Source organism: Pseudophryne corroboree, chromosome 4 (genome assembly GCF_028390025.1).
Source record: "Pseudophryne corroboree isolate aPseCor3 chromosome 4, aPseCor3.hap2, whole genome shotgun sequence".
In the NCBI taxonomy this organism is placed as follows: Eukaryota; Metazoa; Chordata; class Amphibia; order Anura; family Myobatrachidae; genus Pseudophryne; species Pseudophryne corroboree.
Genome location: NC_086447.1, coordinates 332,269,563 through 332,289,594, shown reverse-complemented (window position 1 = coordinate 332,289,594; position 20,032 = coordinate 332,269,563). Strand labels below are relative to the sequence as shown.

General features: G+C 42.8%; 1 protein-coding gene across 1 annotated transcript in view; it reads left to right on the top strand.

Annotated features, from left to right (window-relative positions):
* LOC134909492 (leucine-rich repeat-containing protein 15-like) overlaps window positions 1–9,351 on the top strand; it is a 29,225-nt gene extending 19,874 nt beyond the window's left edge. The window contains exon 2 of the mRNA XM_063916417.1: window positions 3,522–9,351. Coding sequence (XP_063772487.1) covers window positions 3,527–5,323 — 1,797 coding nt within the window. The 5' untranslated portion in view covers window positions 3,522–3,526 and the 3' untranslated portion in view covers window positions 5,324–9,351. The remainder of the gene's footprint in view (window positions 1–3,521) is intronic.
* The last annotated feature ends 10,681 nt before the right edge of the window (window positions 9,352–20,032 follow it).

The following is a 20,032-nucleotide window of genomic DNA, read 5'->3' as shown; positions in this document are numbered from 1 at the left end:
GGAGCGTTGCTGGCCCCCCCTCCTGCCCCCGAGACCGCCTCTGTCTGATTGACAGACAGGGGCAATCGCATTTTCTGCGGCCCCCCGCAGAAAGTGCAGGCGCATGCACAGTACGGGCGCTGCGGGTGCGCCCGCAGGCTGACCACAAAAATTCTGGTTGGATCGCGATTTGCAAGCCAACCTGAATTAGCCCCATAATACAGAAGATTTAAGTAATACCCCTTTTCCAATGACATGAAAATCCCAGGTTTTTGAACATGAATGCGCATCAATCTGGGATTTTTGTCAGTGGAAATGGCTACAAGGCAAAAATCCCAGGTAAAGTGACCTGGGATTTTTACCCTGGTAACAAGCAGGGTTTCTAGCAGATCTTTCAATGCAGGATTGGCATAGGCGTTTTAGGTATTAACTACCACGGGTTGTGTAGTTCACCCTAACAGGTACTAGGTGAGGCAGTGATCTTTGGAACACTGTGTAGGATTACCCTGGGTGGAATAGTCTGTCCCTAGAAGAGATGACACAAAATGGGGTGATTGCTCACAAAACTATCAGATCCATGTATTTTTCATCCCATCCACAAGCGTACCAGATGAGACAGCCATGTTGGGCGCACTAAGAAGGTTTCACCGTGGGAGATGAGTTATACAAGGGCCCAATGCATATATGGGAAAACTGACACTTGTGTAGTAGTATGATATATACCCTGTATGGAAAGATCCACGTGAAGTACACCCTGCCTACGGAGGAACCATCATAGACAACCATTTGTGGTGCACTGCGCAAGCTGCTGGCAGGGTGTGCAATCAGTGGCAGGACACAATACAGGAATAGCACATGGTGGGGTGGAAGTATGCTATAAAAAAAACCAACATGGTAAGAACACATGTGCAGGTAACCAACAGAAGGGGGTAAAATTGGGGTAAAATTATTTTGATAATGTTTTTATATGTTCTCATGTGAACAGTGCTGTACCTCATTACATGAGACAAGAAAATGCAGATATTCACCCAAAAGCGTCTATGCAAGTGCAATGCCCATGTCCATAAGCTTGGTTTAATAGCAGTCATCATTATCAATGCCAACTCGCCCAAATCCATCCTAAACAGACAGATCTCTGAGTACTTACAACACTACACAGCCCACCATTCCACTAATGTTAAACTTAAGGTCCATACACACTGATCGTTGACATCGCTGGGCTGAAAAGCGCTCAGTGCATACACACTGAGCACTTTTCCCCCCTGCCCAGCGATGTCAGCGGGGGTGAACGGCTTTCCATAGCAGGACTCTATGGAAAGCCGCTCACCCTGCCGGTAATACCAGATGCCAGCGATGAAATGAAGTGGGAGCGCGCATCAGCGCTCATCGTTTAAGCATACACACTGGGCGGCTTTGAGGTGAAAGCAACTCAACACACCAAAAGTGATCTGCTTTCAGCTCAAAATCGCCCAGTGTGTATGGGCCTTTAGCCTACTTGTTAATGCCCAATGACCAGCCAGTTACACCTATCAGTCACAAAAGGAGATGTGACTGAGTTATGTATGTCTCTGAATCAGGCATAGATATGTGTGATCAGCTACAGGGCTCGATAGGTAAGACACACAAGATAGGAAGGCAAAACTGATTTGTGCGGAACGTTGCTGCAGCCCCTAGATCACCACTGGTACAGTGCATAAGATGATAAAGAAGGATACGTCATTAACTTTACATAATTATGTCAGTTTTATGTTCTTCAGAACATATTGCTTTTAAAGGTACAGTATGGGTGATGGTAGTTCATAGTATTAATAAAATAAGCCAGATAGCAGCTCTGAATCATGGGTTTAATTTATAACCTTCACTCTACCTGGGGATTTTCACTGCGGAATAGCTATAGTTGCTCATGAATTCACTTCTTTTCTGGCCAAAGTCTGAATTGTCTACTATGTGTCTTTTACCATCTGTTATTGTAACCCTAATGAAGGGTTAGGAAGATATAGACCAACTATCACTGCTTACACTAAAACTGTTGGGGGATTACATATATATAGAGCCACCCAACTGAGCTGAAAAACACCATTGTTTTTATACTGAAAATCCTGAACAAACAAGGAGCAAGTGTCTTATCACTTCCATTCTGGCCCGGAGATTCTATCTATTTACCTATATGGAGAGAGTGACTTTCTTCTGCAGGAACTAACATATATTCTGTAGTGACTTGCTTTCTAACCCTTTAACAATTGAAACCACAGACAACTGACTTCAGCACTAACACTTGAGATATCGCTACTATTGTATATAGTATGGTTGCTTTGGCTCAACTGTGATTGAAATAACAGCATATTGTACTTCTAGATTGCCTTGGTTCCTTTATACAATAGTGATCAGTATAGCCACTTGAATGGTTTTTTTTTCCTGCAGGTACCTGTAGATGTGAATAAGCAGATGTCTTTGTTTTAGCCTTTGAAGATTTCAAATTGATTTGTATGTACTTTTTATTGATTGTAATAAATGTTATTATACTGACTGCTACTAGGCAGTACCTCTCCTTTTCTTGTTGGTACTATTATAATTAGAGTGATGTGAAGTGGCGTGGCAAGGGTCAGGGTATTCTTGGTACTTCAGGTGCCCCCTGTCATTCATTCATTCAGTGTTTTTGGTGCTCAAGGCACCCACTTATGTTTGAGTAAAGGTGGCGTTGCTTCTGAGTGTGGCATGCCTCGATAGCAGTAACTATTCAAATGTTCACTTTAGAATTACAGCAATTTTCACAAATAGAATTTCCAGGACTTTATACTGTAAAGTGCAATAAGGAGTTATCCCCAGCAGAAATGACATGTGTGTCTACTTATTCATGTGACCAGTGTTCTGTTCCATCTGCTTACTAGTCACGCTTTACTGCAATAACACTACAGGCCCTAATACATTTTTGTTTTTAGTTACACAGGGGCCCACGTCTTCCCTGACTATGTTCTTTTGGCTACAACACAAGTTAAACAGTATGATATATAGAAGCACTATTGCAGTAGTCTATAGAAAGTTATGTAACCGCTACTAAGCATAATTAATGTACAGAGTTCTTCTGTATACAAATCTTAGGTTCCAGGTACGGCCAGAGATAAAGAAATGTATGGTTATATGTCAGACAGTACCTCAGTATATGAGCCTAGAAATTTTTCTGAGCAGCTGACCTACAAATCAGTCAAAGGTCCTTCCTGCCAATATCACATTCATTCTGGGATCGTAAAAGTTAATAGTAAATATTTATGGAAATAGTTATGCATGCTTTGTGGGGTTTTTAGAAGTATGATTTTCCAGTTGGTATACAGAGAACAGCAGTCTTAGGTTGCTGTGAAGGTAGAATTTAACCAGTTGAATTTCAATATTTGCTTATACTGAATAGTCAACCCTTTATATGCACTGTGTTAGTAATATAGCAACATTTGTATAACAGCAAATACAGACTGGTGAAGTAATATGTTTCTTTTTGTCTTTTCCATGGACTGCTGTAAATCTAACTGCTTTGTTTCCCTTCCCTCTAGACATTATGACGCGGATTTATCATCTAATTGGAATCTTAGTTTCCCTTATGATCCATTTGACTCATAGCCAGTGCCCTAAGGACTGCAAATGTCTTCGTGCTGGCCAAGTGGACTGTTTTGGAGCAGACATTGTTGAAATTCCACGTACTTTTCCTCAGAACATCAGAACACTTCAAATAATAAGCACTGAGGTGACAGAACTAGAAAATGGTATTTTGGAAAACATGACATCTTTATTGATTTTGCGGATTGAAAAAAGTGAACTGTCTACCATAGGATCAAATGCATTTAACAACCTCATATCCCTGCGTTATCTAAGCTTGTCTAACAATAAACTGCAAGAATTACCTGTAGGTTTATTTAATGACCTAGAAAAATTGGAAACTCTTATGCTCTCAAACAACTTGCTTGGTCAGATTCAGCCATCATTATTTGCTTCATTAATTAACGTAAAAGAACTCAGTTTGTTAGGAAACAGCCTCCGTTCCATACCAAGAGGGGCTTTTGACCAGATGGGTGGACTCCTTAAATTGAATTTAGCCAAAAATAATCTCACACGTCTGCATCCCAAAACTCTGGATAAGGTCACTAAACTGCAGACTCTACGGCTGTATGAAAATCAGCTAAAGGAAATCCCAGAAGGACTCTTGAAAACGCTGACCAGTCTGCAAGAAGTTGGATTACAAAGTAACCAGATCAGCCAAATATCTGCTGATGCATTCTCTAACAATCCCGATTTACAAAAATTGTACTTATCAAATAACAAGATCGCATTGTTACCACAGGGTTTATTTCTAAATCAGCCTGAGCTCTCCAAACTTACATTATTTGAAAATGCAATAAAACACATCTCTATAGGAGTGTTTGGTACAATGCCAAAACTAAAGGAACTCTGGCTATATGATAACCAACTTGAGGCTCTCGTAGATAATGTCTTTTTCAACCTAACCCAAATACAGTTACTAATTATATCCAGAAATCAAATTCACTCCATCTCTGCAGCTGCTTTCAATGGCTTGGATGAGCTCCTGGAACTCTCACTGCATACCAATGCACTTTCCACTTTAAATGAAAATGTTCTCCAGAGTCTTTCCAAGCTGCAGAATATATCTCTCCACAGTAATAGGATTGAACATCTGCCTACAGGTGTCTTTAGAAACATGGACACTATAATGACCATACAACTGCAAAATAACTCGCTCGAGAATCTACCTGAGGGTATTTTTGACTCTCTTGTGAATTTAAATGAAGTAAAACTTAATAATAATCCATGGAAATGTGACCTTCAACTTCTCCCTCTCAAGACCTGGATTGACCATAATAAACACAAACTTGGGAACAACAGCCAGCTTGTGTGCACCAACCCACCTTATGCAGGCACACCTATAGCTGAGATAGATGAAAAACAATTAGTATCTTTGACTTCTCAAATAGCACCAGGAGTGTTCCACACTTCTACAATAGCACCAGAAGTGCTACACACTTCTACAGTGGCTCCAGAAGTGTTCCACACAACAAACCAAGATACAACTGTCCAGTTTATATCAACAACACTATCTGAGAATTCAGCAGATTCATCCACTGAGGAAACCAAAGAAGATGACATTTCTGATGAGTATCCAACAGACATTCCCCCTGATAACAGATTGCCTGGTGGAAACAAGCTGGTGGGTGTAGTTGTTGCAATAATAGTCCTGTGCTGTATAGCAATTGTTTGCACAGTTATTGCTTGTGTATTATATAACAGAAAGAAAAAGAACCATGTCATTGCCATGAGAATGAAGCAGCAAAGTGAAGCATGAAGGAACTATTGTGTAACTTACAATCACTGAAAAACTTTTCCAACAATAATGTTTCTGGGGTTTGTACAGAAGCACTGTTATATGACTGTATAGTCTATCAGACTTTGCCTGGAGATAACAAGACTTGGCACCCTGCATCTTACATAGCTGAGTCTTTACTCTTATCCATTCAGAAGCGGTCCTAAAAAGACGCAATAAAGGGGATATCATAATATTTTCTTAAGCGGAGGAGTGGATCCACTCAATATTTTTCTCAACCACATAACACTACTACTTATCTGTATATATCTATGCACCACATGCGTATTTTATTCTTATGCTTAAACAAAAGAATACTATCCCCTTATGGTCACAGCTGGTACTGCATATGCATTTTTTTCTGCGGTATACTCTCACAACCCAAGGCTGTATTCATGTTTTCCTGGGGGTTTTTTTGTGGGAGGATTTATTACATTTTGTCCCGACAAGACTGACCATTATGAATGTACAATTAACTTCTCACCACAACATTTGCAAATTTGAGTATGTTATTTTTTTTATATAGTCACACTGACCAAAATAATTATTTTGTATATAATTGTAATTGATAGTCTTCTCCATGGACTGTTAATTGCTTTTTATTGATTTAAGTGCATAAATGGCATAATAGGTGTAAAAAATAAATAAAAAACATTTCCATGCTAATTTGTAGGCATAATAACATCTTTTAAGAAATCTTGTGTACTGTTATAAGAGCACACAGTATTTGTACACACTTTTAAGAAGAAATGTAGATATTAAGGAGGGATTTCAATTATGTGCAAATGATTTCACATGGCCGAATCAGCGTGTCAGCAGCCGCACTTAACAGCAGCCCGATCTTGCACATAACTGTTCGCTACCTCATAGGGTAGCGAGCACTTTTGAATGAATTTGAAATTCGGCTAGGCGGGAAAAGGGTGAGAGATGGGGTGCTGTTGCCAGCATTGCAACATTATGGCAACGGCAATTCGCACCCTTAGACTGCAATTGAATTCCTCCTAAATCCATTATAAGTACATAATTATAGTATAACATTTCCATAGCTTAAAACGGTCTTGAGTATAACACACCTATTTGGATTAAATATGCACATCATCAGGACTTTATTCATAGGTTAAATTTACAAAGTATAGTAGTCTGTCATTCTTAGGTGAAATGAATAATTTGTATGTTTGACCAATGAAGAATAGCTTAGCACTTGTTGAATTTAAGTTTAAAAGCTAAGTTCTAGCCATTGATTTTTACCTAACAACATCACTCCCTACATGCAGCAGAACCATGGATCTCATGACAATGACCATAGCATTTGACAGACCCATCTTAATAGGGCACTGTCTAATTTGCACCTGTGTCACAAGCTGTTTGCCTTTGTCAACTCAGGGGCCTGAAACAATGTATACACAGGCAGACTTCTGTAAAACAGTAGCGGTAAGTGTCATGAGACCTCTGGGGTTAGGGTAGTTAGCATGAGGGGGCTGTTACTGTTTAGGTGGAGTTAGCCTTTAAGGGGTAACAGCTGGTCAGCAGTGCTTTTATTTAGTTGTGCATAGACTTTCTGTGTTGGTATTAGGTTTGTTGTAAATATAACCAACCACTATAACTTTGCTTTATTATAAAGTTTGAATATCTTTGTGGAGGAATTTGACACATATTTATTACTGTGACTGTACTTACTATAGTACCTTGCTTCTAGTATCAGGGTATAATAAAGATACAGCCACAAATTTACCACATAAATCATTAAGCCCATAGTAGTTCCTAGAACGTGGTATCAGTGCCTTTTTGTTTTTATCCGAGAACTGTTGACAAACAGGAGCCAAAGTATCTTTTACAGACTCTTGTGTCATAAACAGGATGCAGTTATAATGCTGGCTGTCGGGATCCCGGCGTTCAGGAGCCCGATACTGGAATCCTGACAGGCGACATATTACCAGCTGTCGGAATGCCGACACCCGTCCGTAATTCCCACTCAGTTGGTGAGTCCATGCCACCAACCAAGTGGGAATAGAACCTGTTAGCCCATATGGTCCGAACTGTGGTGAGCGTAGCAAGCCCATGAGGGTACTTTCTGCCTGTATGCCGGCAGATGGGATGCCGCTGTCGGTATACTGATAGTCAGAATCCCGTCAGCCGGTATATCATCCCCATTCCGTCATAAACAACCTTGAGAGTAGTTTATAAACAGTAGTTTACCTGTGGAAGCAGTTCTATGGACACCTGTACAGCCTCCGAGCAAAAAGGTATAGTAAGTTAGTGCCTCATTACACCCACCCACACATACTGTAGGGGGGAAATCAATGGTGCCTGATAAGTTTTGAGGCAAAAAAAAAATGGTCTGTTATCATGATTTTTGCCCAATGGTGGTCAACAAGTAATGCAATTGCAGCCCGTTTTTTTCACCCAAAATTTAAATTTTTGGGTGAAAACACATGGACCGGGATATGATTGTGAAAACGGGTCAGTTATTGGGGATTTTTCCTGAAGTTGCAGCTCATTGAATTCCCCCCATGGGCCTGATTCTGAGGTAGGAGTAAAGCAGGAGCAAGTAACTTTTCACCTTAGCAAAACCATGCTGGACTGCAGGTGGGGCAGATATAAAATGTGTAGAAAGATTTTGATATGAGAGGGGCATGTCCAACCTTAAATCTAAATTAATGTGTTAAAAAAACAGCTGTCTAGCATTTGTAGGCTACATGCAAAGGCAGCCAGTATTTGCCAAGCATGCAAAAATTAGAAAATAAATGTATTTGCACACTTTATTATTTATTACGTTTCTTATTTAGCGCAGCAAATTCCGTTGCACATTACAAATTGTACACAAAACTGGATAATTACAAACAGTCATAGATGTAGGAAGGTCCTGCTTGCAAGCTTACAATCTTTGCCTTGCAACGTGGTTTGTCCAGGTGAACAGTTACTTGCTTGTTTTTGCATTACTCCCACCTCAGACTCAGGGCCACTACATAGACCTTGACTTAGGGGGTCATTCTGACCCGTTCGCTCGCTTTTTATTGCAGCCAAGCAAACAGGTGCCCACTGCGCATGCGCCAGCGCCGTAGTGATTGACAGGCAGAGGCGGTCGCTGGGCGGGAGGGGACAGAACGGTGGCATTTGGCTGCCGTTTTGTGGGTGCAGTCTGGCCAATGCAGGCGTGGCCGGACCGTGCGGGGAGTGGCCCGCAGCGGCTGCGTGATGTCATACGCCGCCACTGCGGGCCGGGTAGCGACGAGTAGCTCCCGGCCAGCACGCAAAAGCTGCGCTGGTCGGGAGCTACTCTTGAAGTGCAAAGGCATCGCCGCTGTGCAATGCCTTTGCACTTCTGCAGAGGGGGACGGCACTGACATGCGGGGCGGGCTAGCCCTGTGCTGGGCGTCCCCCCGCATGTCAGTGTGAATTTAACTCGGAATGACCCCCTTAGTCAATTCAGTTACATGGACAGTGCCAGTGTTTCTGCTTTTAATAGTGCATTTCTGCCTTCTGAGTTCCCTGAAGCGGCACAATCTGGCTTTTGGCACTAGGTAAAGATAAGGTAAGGGGGAGGGATCATCACGTACTGTAGTTAAAGGCTATGCTGGGGAAGGTTCTAAAAACAAGCCCCTCTAAATGAACCCTGTTAGATTCAAATGTAATTTTCTTACTCTAAAGTGAAACTAAAGGAATAATTTTAATTCAATTTAAACACACAAAGTAAATATTAGTGTTAAAATGAAAACATTTTATTTAATATACAGTAACCTTAATGTCACCTGTGTGGAGTCATTTTACTGGTGGTCCGCTTCATTTCACTGCCCATTTTTGGGGTAATATTGAACCTGCTCCTCCAACTGCAAAATGCTTAAACAGAGTATCTATGGATAGATAGACAGCGAGTAGAGAAGGTATCTCAGTGCCTATTTTCATGGTAGTCCTCACATATGTGGTATCCCATTTTATGATTTAAATGATGCATTGTTATTTTTAAATATTTGTCTTTATTTTGTAATAAAAGTTCTACTTTGTAAAAAAAATCTGTTGACTTCTTTCATGCACTGCCCTTTGGTTGCTTGCCCCAGATACCGAATATTGGGCCTTATTTAGATCCTGAAGGACCTGCGGTGCATAGCACAAGGTACCAATTTTCAGTACTTTGCGCGTGTACATCAGATCCATATTGCACATGTACAGTACGGGTCTGTAAAGGCGGATACAAGGCAGCATCAGACTGTCAGTGATTGACAATCTGATGCCGTTTGGGGGTGGCGACGGCCTCAGTTTCTCAAAACGGAGGCATGTTGCCACTGTTGCGGGGGAGGGACAGGATCTCTGTCCAGGGACAGCCTCTTGGTAGCTCCTGCGGAAACCGGCTTGCGTAACCTCATGGGTCACACAGCCGGACAATGGTGCCGGGGAAGATACAATACTGCGTCTTTGGAGATCAGTAATGCAGCATTAACATATTAGTGCTATTGTTGCTGTTTCTGCATAAGCAGCAGTGATAGTACCTCCAACCACATCTGAATCAGGCGCATAATGTATAAATAATAATGAAAGTATGGTATTGCATAAAAGTGGTCCAAGAAGATGTATCTGCACACTGGAGTATTTATAATGGCACCCAGGGGGGCCCACACCGCACACCCATTATTTTCAATACTTACCCTCCGGAGTCCCGCAGCGCTGCAGAATTCACTAGGAAAATGGCTCTGCGGCTATTTTCCCAGTGTTTCGCACATGCACAGTAGGAAAATCCCTGGGAAAATGGCAGCCATGCCATTTTCCCGGAGACCTTCGCATATGCTCTAGACCCTGGGACAGCGCTAGGGTCCCCTAGTGACCCTAATGCCCAGAGTTGTAGCGCTGCTAGCTATAGAGGCGGGGGCCTGCACACGGGCCTCCTCCTCTCCAGATGCGCCCCTGATCTGCAACTCTATGAAGTCATACCTGTGTCTTACTGTGACATGAAAAAGAGTTATTTCTACTCTGAAGTAGGGGCGTAAGTTCATCCAAGTCGCCCGGAAATAAGTTGCACTTTGGTGCCACTCCCCTTGTGCCGGAGGGGTCCATTGGAAAAGCAGTAGTCACACTGGGATCCCATTGTGAACCACACAGGTGCTGCTGTACATGCAGGTGCCCCTTCAGGGCTTGGAGCCTGAAGGCAGGTGTCCCCAATGCCTCTGGGAGTTACACCTCTGCTCTGAAGCAACGCAGTAATTTGTACAGGAAAGGGTCTATTTTTACTACTATATTCCAATTTCTGGCATTTGTCTCTGGCTCATGGTTTGGAGCCTAGAAATAATATGTAATCACACTGCGATTTTATTTTTAATGGTAAGCTCAATGACAGACACATGACAATATATTTAGAGGGGTATTTATCAAACCTTGCCAAGAGATAAAATTGTGAGAGATATAGTACCAACCAATCAGCGCCTACTGTCATTTAAAGACAGTCGGTTAAATGTAAGACAGAAGCTGATTGGCTTGCACTTTATCTCTCACAATTTTATCTGTCTCCGAGCTTTAAAAAATACCCCCCTTAATAGGCTAACGGGTCATATTATAACAGAATGGCTGTAAATGCTGACAGGATTACATTTTAACCAGTTTTTAAGCACCGAGTTTGATTTTAAGCTCAGATTTCCCAATGGTGATGTCAGATATACCCAGATAACCTAGTGTTCTGCACCCAAGGGATTGATAACCAGTACAAAAGTTAAGGGTGAGAGAGGACTGCCCTGTCTTGTACCATTAAGGATCGCTAATGGGAAGGCTGGCAGAGCTCGGAAACATTTTTCTATTAACTGATTTGCAAGACAAAAACCATGTAGTGCTCCCAATAAATATACATCCATGCAGGGCCGGATTAAGGGCCACATGGGCCTGGAGCTGAACATTTTGAAGGGCCTATACCGTACCCTCCAACATTTTACACATAAAAATCGGTACAAAGTAGTAAAAAGGGGGCGTGTCCATGGGTAAAGGGCGTGGTCACGGGTAAAGGGGCGTGGTCACACCCCTTTTCCCATACTTTCAATGGGAGCTTAAAGAGCTAAAAATCGGTACAGACCATAAAAAAAGGTACTGTACCTATTAAAAAGGTACAGTTGGAGGGTATGCTATACTGAGAAGGAGAGGAGCTGTGACTATTGCTGTGTGGGTGTGGCCAGACCATATTGGTGACTGGTCATCATCCTGCTGCTAGCATGATGGGCCTATTTTAATGTGGAGGGGCTGGAGCTGGAGCTACCTCCGCCCCAGTGTTAATCTGGCCCTGCATCCATGCACAGATAGTAAGTATAATATATAATAGTTACATAAAATCTAAATGGTTTGCAAATAGGAGATCATTTTACCTACACATTAAAGCAGTATACAAGTACATATTTACCACAAATACACTTTGTAAAAAACAAATTAAATAAAAAGACTAAAAGGAAATAAAGAAGAGGTATGGGGAAAGTGTAAAAGGGGTGTGTGGTAGAAGGACCACAATTGCACTTGCATTAGGTGCATGCCAATAAATATGAATATTTTCCAATATGCAGTTATACGCTTTTATGCAGTCGCCCCTATCCATACACATGTGAAAGTAGCCATCATCACTATCAGTACATGCTTCCACAAACCCATTACTGGTGAAAGAGATATATCCGAAATCAGAGTAGTCTTTTTGAATGAAGCCTGCAATACTGCCTACAGGTCGATTACATGCCTTCTGTACAACTTAGACTACATGCGATTTCCCCATTAATATCCAGTTACATCTATTCAGATGCAAATGGAGATGCCACAGAGATACATAAGGCTTAACAGCTGCATATGCTTGAGCATGGAGCATGCACACTTCTAAAAATAACAAGCTCCTTCCAGAAAATAGTCTTGAGTGCAATTCTGCATCAGCCCCGGTATGTCAGGGACTGCAAATCTAGATACAATTTAAGTCATATAGATATTCATTGAAATATAGATACCCAAGTCCCTAACTTCTTCCCCAACATAGGTCAGAGGTTCCTAATTTTGTCAGAATTGTGTAGAATTGTATATTTTTGTTATCTTTCTTAACACTATTTAAAGAACACTCTGCTACGGTTTAAAAAAACAAAACAACATAAATCTAAGTCTTGCATTTCTCAGCATGCCAAAGAATTGAATAGATGATTCACATCAGGCCTGGGTCTGGGGAATGATCCTGATAAACAGGCCCGGCGACAGGGGGGAAGTCAAAGGGGACACCCATCCCGGGCCCCAAGGTTGTGAGGGGCCCCAAGGTCTGACGGCAGCTGCAACATGGATGGATGCCGTGATACAGATCGCGGCATCGCGCTGGCTGCCCGCTGTATAGTAGGTATTATTTGTACTATTACAGCGGCACCCCCAGCCCCAGGTCAGCTGTCCAGAACTCCCCATGTGCACTGACGTCATGCTATACGCGACGCTGCGTCCTGCCGTCTTCTCCTCCCTGCCCACCCTGTCTTTGCTGTGGGGCCAACCTAGAGGAGTGGGCGGCGGCACTGCAAGTCTGTGACAGGACTGTGAAGGAGACAGATTGCTGACAGTGAGTGCTGTATTTACCTGTGTCTTTATCTGTCCACAATCAATTTATGTCGGGGTGAGGTGTCTGCCAGTGTGCTGCTGCCAATGGAGCGCCACAATCACTGTGTGGGGAATTGGGGGAGATGGGGGGGGGGGTATGGGAGGTAAGGTGCCTGCGAGGTAGGTGGGAGGGGGTGGAGTGCACAGATGGAGGAGCAGCAGCACATCCACACGTGCCTGCTCTGGCGTAATGTGTATAATGGGTTGTACCTGGCGTAATATGTGTAAGCAGCTGTACCTGGCATAAGGGGCTGTACCTGGCGTAATGTGTGTGAGCGGCTGTACCTGGTGTAATATGTGTAAGTGGCTGCACCTGGCGTAATATGTATAAGCGGCTGTACCTGGCGTAAGTGGCTGTACCTGGTGTAATGTGTGTAAGCGGCTGTACCTGGCGTAATATGTGTAAGTGGCTGTACCTTGCATAATATGTGTAAGCGGCTGTACCTAGCGTAATATGTGTAAGCGGCTGTACCTAGCGTAATATGTGTAAGTGGCTGTACCTAGCGTAATATGTGTAAGCGGCTGTACCTAGCGTAATATGTGTAAGCGGCTGTAGCGTAATATGTGTAAGCGGCTGTACCTAGTGTAATATGTGTAAGTGGCTGTACCTTGCATAATATGTGTAAGCGGCTGTACCTGGTGTAATGTGCATAAGGGGCTGTACCTAGCATAATATGTGTAAGTGGCTGTACCTGGCATAATAAGTGTTAGCGGCTGTACCTGGCGTAATAAGTGTAAGCGGCTGTACCTGGTGTAATATGTGTAAGTGGCTGTACCTGGCGTAATGTATATAATCATGGGTTGTACCTGGTGTAATATGTATACCTGGTGTAATGTGTGTAAGCGCCCATTGACCCCAAAATTGTACATCTCCCTGTATTTGCACAATCATGGTATTACATGTCAAATATTTGTCAGTACATGTATTGGCACATACAGGGAGGGATGTGTGGGTTTGAAGTCAAGGTGGGGGTGGGTGTGGGGGGGGGGGGGGTGGCGAGTTATCAGTGTACCTGCTGATAAAGAAAGCTCCAAGATGGTATATTGACATGCCGGGAGTACATTCATGGGCAAGCAATGCCATTGTTTCTGGAGTTGAGCGATGCTCTTGCCATGCTGTTAGTAAAGATGTTTTTAATTTACAGGAAATTATTAAAAATGTCTCTGATTACTACAGTATGCCATGTTTAGAAAACGAGAGCACAGGAATCATTATTTCTCTTTGATGATTTCCCAACAAAACTGCATCTATTAATTTCAGCACCAGTACATTAAATATAAATGAATACGATACTTAACAAAAGAAAATATATAAATAATAATACATTTAAAAATATTCAAAACGTTCTACATATGGTGGATTTAATGTCACATATTTGGATTCACTATCCTATTACCTAAATTATGTATGCTTTTTGCGTCATCTTGAAGGAAGACATGTTTCTTAAAGACATTGGCCCTCATTCCGAGTTGTTCGCTCGTTCTTTTTCATCGCATCGCAGTGAAAATCCGCTTAGTACGCATGCGCAAAGTTCGCACTGCGACTGCGCCAAGTAACTTTACTATGAAGAAAGTATTTTTACTCACGGCTTTTTCTTCGCTCCGGCGATCGTAATGTGATTGACAGGAAATGGGTGTTACTGGGCGGAAACACGGCGTTTCAGGGGCGTGTGGCTGAAAACGCTACCGTTTCCGGAAAAAACGCAGGAGTGGCCGGAGAAACGGTGGGAGTGCCTGGGCGAACGCTGGGTGTGTTTGTGACGTCAACCAGGAACGACAAGCACTGAAATGATCGCACAGGCAGAGTAAGTCTGGAGCTACTCAGAAACTGCTAAGTAGTTAGTAATCGCAATATTGCGAATACATCGGTCGCAATTTTAAGAAGCTAAGATTCACTCCCAGTAGGCGGCGGCTTAGCGTGTGTAACTCTGCTAAATTCGCCTTGCGACCGATCAACTCGGAATGAGGGCCATTGTTTGGTTCTTACTTAATTTGGAAAAAAATCTAAGATGATTAAAAATAATTGCCAAATAAAGGTCATACTTAAATAGCAACTTTGTTTTATATCGTATTCCTGGCTATAACAATACAGGTTGAGTATCCCTTATCCAAAATGCTTGGGACCAGAAGTATTTTGGATATCGGATTTTTCCGTATTTTGGAATAATTGCATACCATAATGAGATATGGCGATGGGACCTAATTATAAGCACAGAATGCATTTATGTTTCATATACACCTTATACACACAGCCTGAAGGTCATTTTAGCCAATTTTTTTTTATAACTTTGTGTATTAAACAAAGTGTGTGTACATTCACACAATTCATTTTGTGTTTCATATATACCTTATACACACAGATTGGAGGTCATTTAATACAATACTTTTAATATTTTAATAACTTTGCATATTAAACAAAGTTTGTGTACATTGAGCCATCAGAAAACAAAGGTTTTACTATCTCACTCTCACTCAAAAAAGTCCGTATTTCAGAATATTCCGTATTTCGGAATATTTGGATATGGAATACTCAACCTGTATTATATACTGGTGGTCAGCAAACTGTGCAAAACTGAAATGCACCACTGGTATGGATGGATAGTATACTTGACGACACAGAGGTAGGTACAGCAGTGGCCTACTGTACCGTAATGCTATATATTATATACTGGTGGTCAGCAAACTGTGGATATGGGATACTCAACCTATACATTATTTCAACACAAAAGGTCAAGTTTCAATTATTGTATGTTAAGACAATGGGGGTAATTCCAAGTTGATCGCAGCAAGAATTTTGTTAGCAGTTGGACAAAACCATGTGCACTGCAGGGGAAGCAGATATAACATGTGTAGAGAGAGTTAGATTTGGGTGGGTTATTTTGTTTCTGTGCAGGGTAAATACTGGCTGCTTTATTTTTACACTGCAATTTAGATTGCAGATTGAACACACCACACCCAAATCTACCTCTCTCTGCACATGTTATATCTGCCCCCCCCCCCCCCCCCTGCAGAGCACATGGGCCCTCATTCCGAGTTGTTCGCTCGCTAGCAGATTTTAGCAGCATTGCACACGCTAGGCCGCCGCCCTCTGGGAGTGTATCTTAGCATAGCAGAATTGCGAACAAAAGATTAGCAGAATTGCGAATAGAAAATTCTTAGCAGTTTCTGAGTAGCTCGAGACTTACTCCTACACTGCGATCAGCTCAGCCCATTTCGTTCCTGGTTTGACGTCACAAACACGCCCTGCGTTCGGCCAGCCACTCCCCCGTTTTATCCTGGCATGCCTGCGTTTTTCCGCACACTCCCAGAAAACGGTCAGTTTACGCCCAGAAACACCCACTTCCTGTCAATCACACTCCGATCACTTCAACAATGAAAATTCTTCGTTCAGACTTGAGTAAATCTACTAAGTTTTGTGCTAAAATACTTAGCGCATACGCACTGCGTACCATGCGCATGCGCATTTTTGCCTTAATCACTCCGTTGCGAAAATCGGCAACGAGCGAACAACTTGGAATGACCCCCATGGTTTTGCCCAACAGCTAACAAAATTCCTGCTGCGATCAATTTGGAATTACCCCGAATGATAGAAAAAGATAACTCTGATTTGCTTTATATGATTTTAGTGCAAAAGCGTTATATGTTTGCCATTGCTTGCGTAAATCATTCCTTAAGCTATTGGGATGCGGTTAATTTACCTACAACCAAAATCCCGTCAGTCAAAATCCAGACAAGCATTGACTGACGGTCAAAATCCCGACAGGTTCAAAATCCCTACATGGTCAAAATACCGACATTTAAAATACCGTCAAGGTCAAAATACCAACATTTAGAAAAATTTTTTTTATTGAAACCGATTTGTTTATACTTTACCATCCCCGTGGACCTGGAGGGGGAATATAACCATGGCCGAAGCATGGCGAGTGTAGCGAGCCATGTGAGAGGACGCGGTACACTTATACAGTGTCCATGTCAACCTATGTCGACATAAACACCAAAATACAATTAAAAACTCATGTCAACTTTTTGACCTGTCAACATTTTAAATATCTGTATTTTGACCTTGTCGGAATTTTAAATGATGGTATTTTGACCTTGTCGGGATTTTGACCGTTTGTCAATTGTTGTCGGGATTTTTATTGTAGGTATTTCATACTGATCCTGTTTATATAATAAACTTCAGCTGGAAATATGTTTACAAGTGCATGAGCCCTGATAAATGATCCCTCATCTTTAGCAAATAAGAAACCACCAAGATCTAATACAGGTAGACAGGGGTGTCGACAGCTCTGTTGGGCTCCTGTATTGGGAGGGGTGTGGTCAATGCAGGGAAGTGTGGCCATATTTGACCTTATTAAAAAAAATATTAAAAAGGCAGCTTATGTGCAGCCCTGATGCGAGCACGCACGCCACACAGAGGGGCACTGGTGCAAGATTAGGTGGGTGGTGGAGTTTGCGATTGCTCCCCCCCCCTGCATAACATCAGGGAGAAAGAGGACTGACTGCTTCTGAAGCTATCTGCCTCTCTCTCTCTTATCCCAGCACACAGCAGCGTGTGCCGTGTGTTTGATTGGGGAGAGAGGTTGCTGCAGAAGCAGCCAGTCCTCTCTCTTCCTGACTGAAGTGCCGCTGTCTGCAATGGTAAAGGGGGACATCATGACTGGGCCTCCGCTGGCCCCCTCAAGTGAAGAATAGCCTCTCCTACCCCTCCTGGCATCACTGCAAATAGGGTCAAAGGAACGTTCTAGTAGTTAGTGAAGCCCATGGTTTCATACCAAGAAATCAACTATCTAATACCTCACGTTTCAGTTCATGAATTTTTTTTTTCTTTTTCAGTATTTTTCTCTATAGCAAAATGGTCTGTCAGATTGCAAAGTTTCTTGGTGGGCTGTCTGATGTGATCACACAACAATGTTGGCCAGGTGTCAGGAGGATGGGAAAGTGAAAAAATAGAAACTATGCAAAGTGTGATTGAAGCACTGGGAAAGTGATAAACAGGCATTTTACCCCATTTGTTTGTGGTTGCTCTACTGAGAGCTTTTGGTAAAAGGCGGATAAGGGTTCCAGGGGTGTAAATGTGTAATAGAAGGGAGGGCTTCATCCTCAAGGCCCATTTCAGGTCTTTAGACCTTCAGCCTGAGATGAGGCTAATTAGTACCTGCACCTGTAAGAGGCTGATGGAAGTTGCGTCAGGGCTTGGCTCAGAGCTCACTACCTGGGGAAACAGGCAGTAGGCCTGTGAGGAGTCACTGATTTACTGATTGTAAGTACTGTGCATATGCCTGTGTTTGTGGTAGGGGCTTCTATTATGGGGTAAAGGGATTCTATTACACTCAGTTAGTGCCCAGACTGGCAGGGATTTATTTTTATGTTTTGTTTTATACTGCACAATAAACCTAGTCACAGCTAGATTGCAGGAAATCCCTAAACTGGTGTGCTGTGTTCCTGGCTTGCCATGTATTTGGAGGAGAGGGCACCTCTATCCTGATCTCCTCACAGAGGATATGTGTGGACCCGGGGTTAAAGTGAGCCAGAATGGGGCGGAACTGCGTTCTGTCAGTTCCACTTGGAGACGGAACGAAGTTCCGCCTCCTCCAGCTCACCTAACCCACTGTCTGCAGCGCTGGAGGGAGATGCCGGGCGCCCGCTGAGATTGCGTTACCAGCGGGCGCCCGGCGACAGCCGTAGGCAGGAGCTCAGTACTGAGCTCCGGCTTCTGGCGCTGTCACTGTGCGCTATGGGAGAGACATCAGGGCTCAGTAAGTATTATGATTGTTTTCTTCCTTAGCGGCGCATCTACGAGGGGCATCTAGTGGAAGGAACTACTGGGGGTCATCTATTATTATTATTAGCAGTTTCTTATATAGCGCAGCATATTCCGTTGCGCTTTACAATTAGAACAACAGTTATAGAACAAAACTGGGCAAAGACAGACATAGAGGTAGGAAGGCCCTGCTCGCAAGCTTACAATCTATAGGGAAATAGGCATTGATACACAAGGATAGATGCAACCTGTTACATAATGGTTCCCCAGATTGCTAGGTTCTTAGTGGGTTGTATGATATGATCACCCAGCAATGTTGGAAGACAAAATGTGAGGTTATGGGGACTGTACAGAGGGGATGTAACTGGATAGGGAAGCATTGAAGGTTATGTGTGTGGGTCAGGAATTTGGTAGGCTTGTCTGAAGAGATGAGTTTTCAGGGAACGTTTAAAGGTTTGGAGACTAGTGGAGAGTCTTATTGCGCGTGGGAGGGCATTCCACAGAGTGGGTGAAGCCCGGGTAAAGTCCTGTAATTTTGAGTGGGAACAGGTAATACATCTGGATGAGAGACGCAGATCTTGTGCAGAGCGGAGGAGTCTGGTAGGGAGATATTTTGAGATGAGTGAGGAGATGTATGATGGTGCAGTTTGGTTAATAGCCTTGTATGTAAGTAAAAGTATTTTATATTTGACATGGTAGAATACCGGTAACCAATGGAGGGACTGACAGAGCGGATCAGCAGATGAAGAACGTCTGGCGAGGTAGATTAGCCTCGCAGCTGCATTTAAAATGGATTGAAGTGGTGAGAGCCTATGTTTGGGAAGACCAGTAAGGAGACTATTACAATAATTGATGCGGGAGATGATGAGTGCATGGATTAGAGTTTTTGCAGTGTCTTGTGTAAGATAAGGGTGTATTTTGGATATGTTTTTAAGGTGCATGTAACATGATTTAGAGACAGATTGAATGTGTGGAACAAACGACAGTTCAGAGTCCAGGATGGCACCTAGGCAGCGAGCTTGTGGGGTAGGGTGGATAGTTGCATTGTCAACAGTTATGGCAATATCAGGTTGGTAACTACACTTAGCTGGTGGGAAAATAATTAATTCTGTTTTGGAAATGTTGAGTTTGAGGTGGCGAGATGACATCCAAGATGAAATGGCAGACAGGCATCCAGTGACACGAGCCAATACAGATGGTGATAAATCTGGGGAGGATAGGTAGATTTGAGTATCATCAGCGTACAAATGATACTGAAATCCGAAGGAGCTGATTAGTTTACCAAGAGAGGAGGTATAGATTGAGAAAAGCAGAGGACCTAAGACTGAGCCTTGCGGTACTTCAACCAGTGG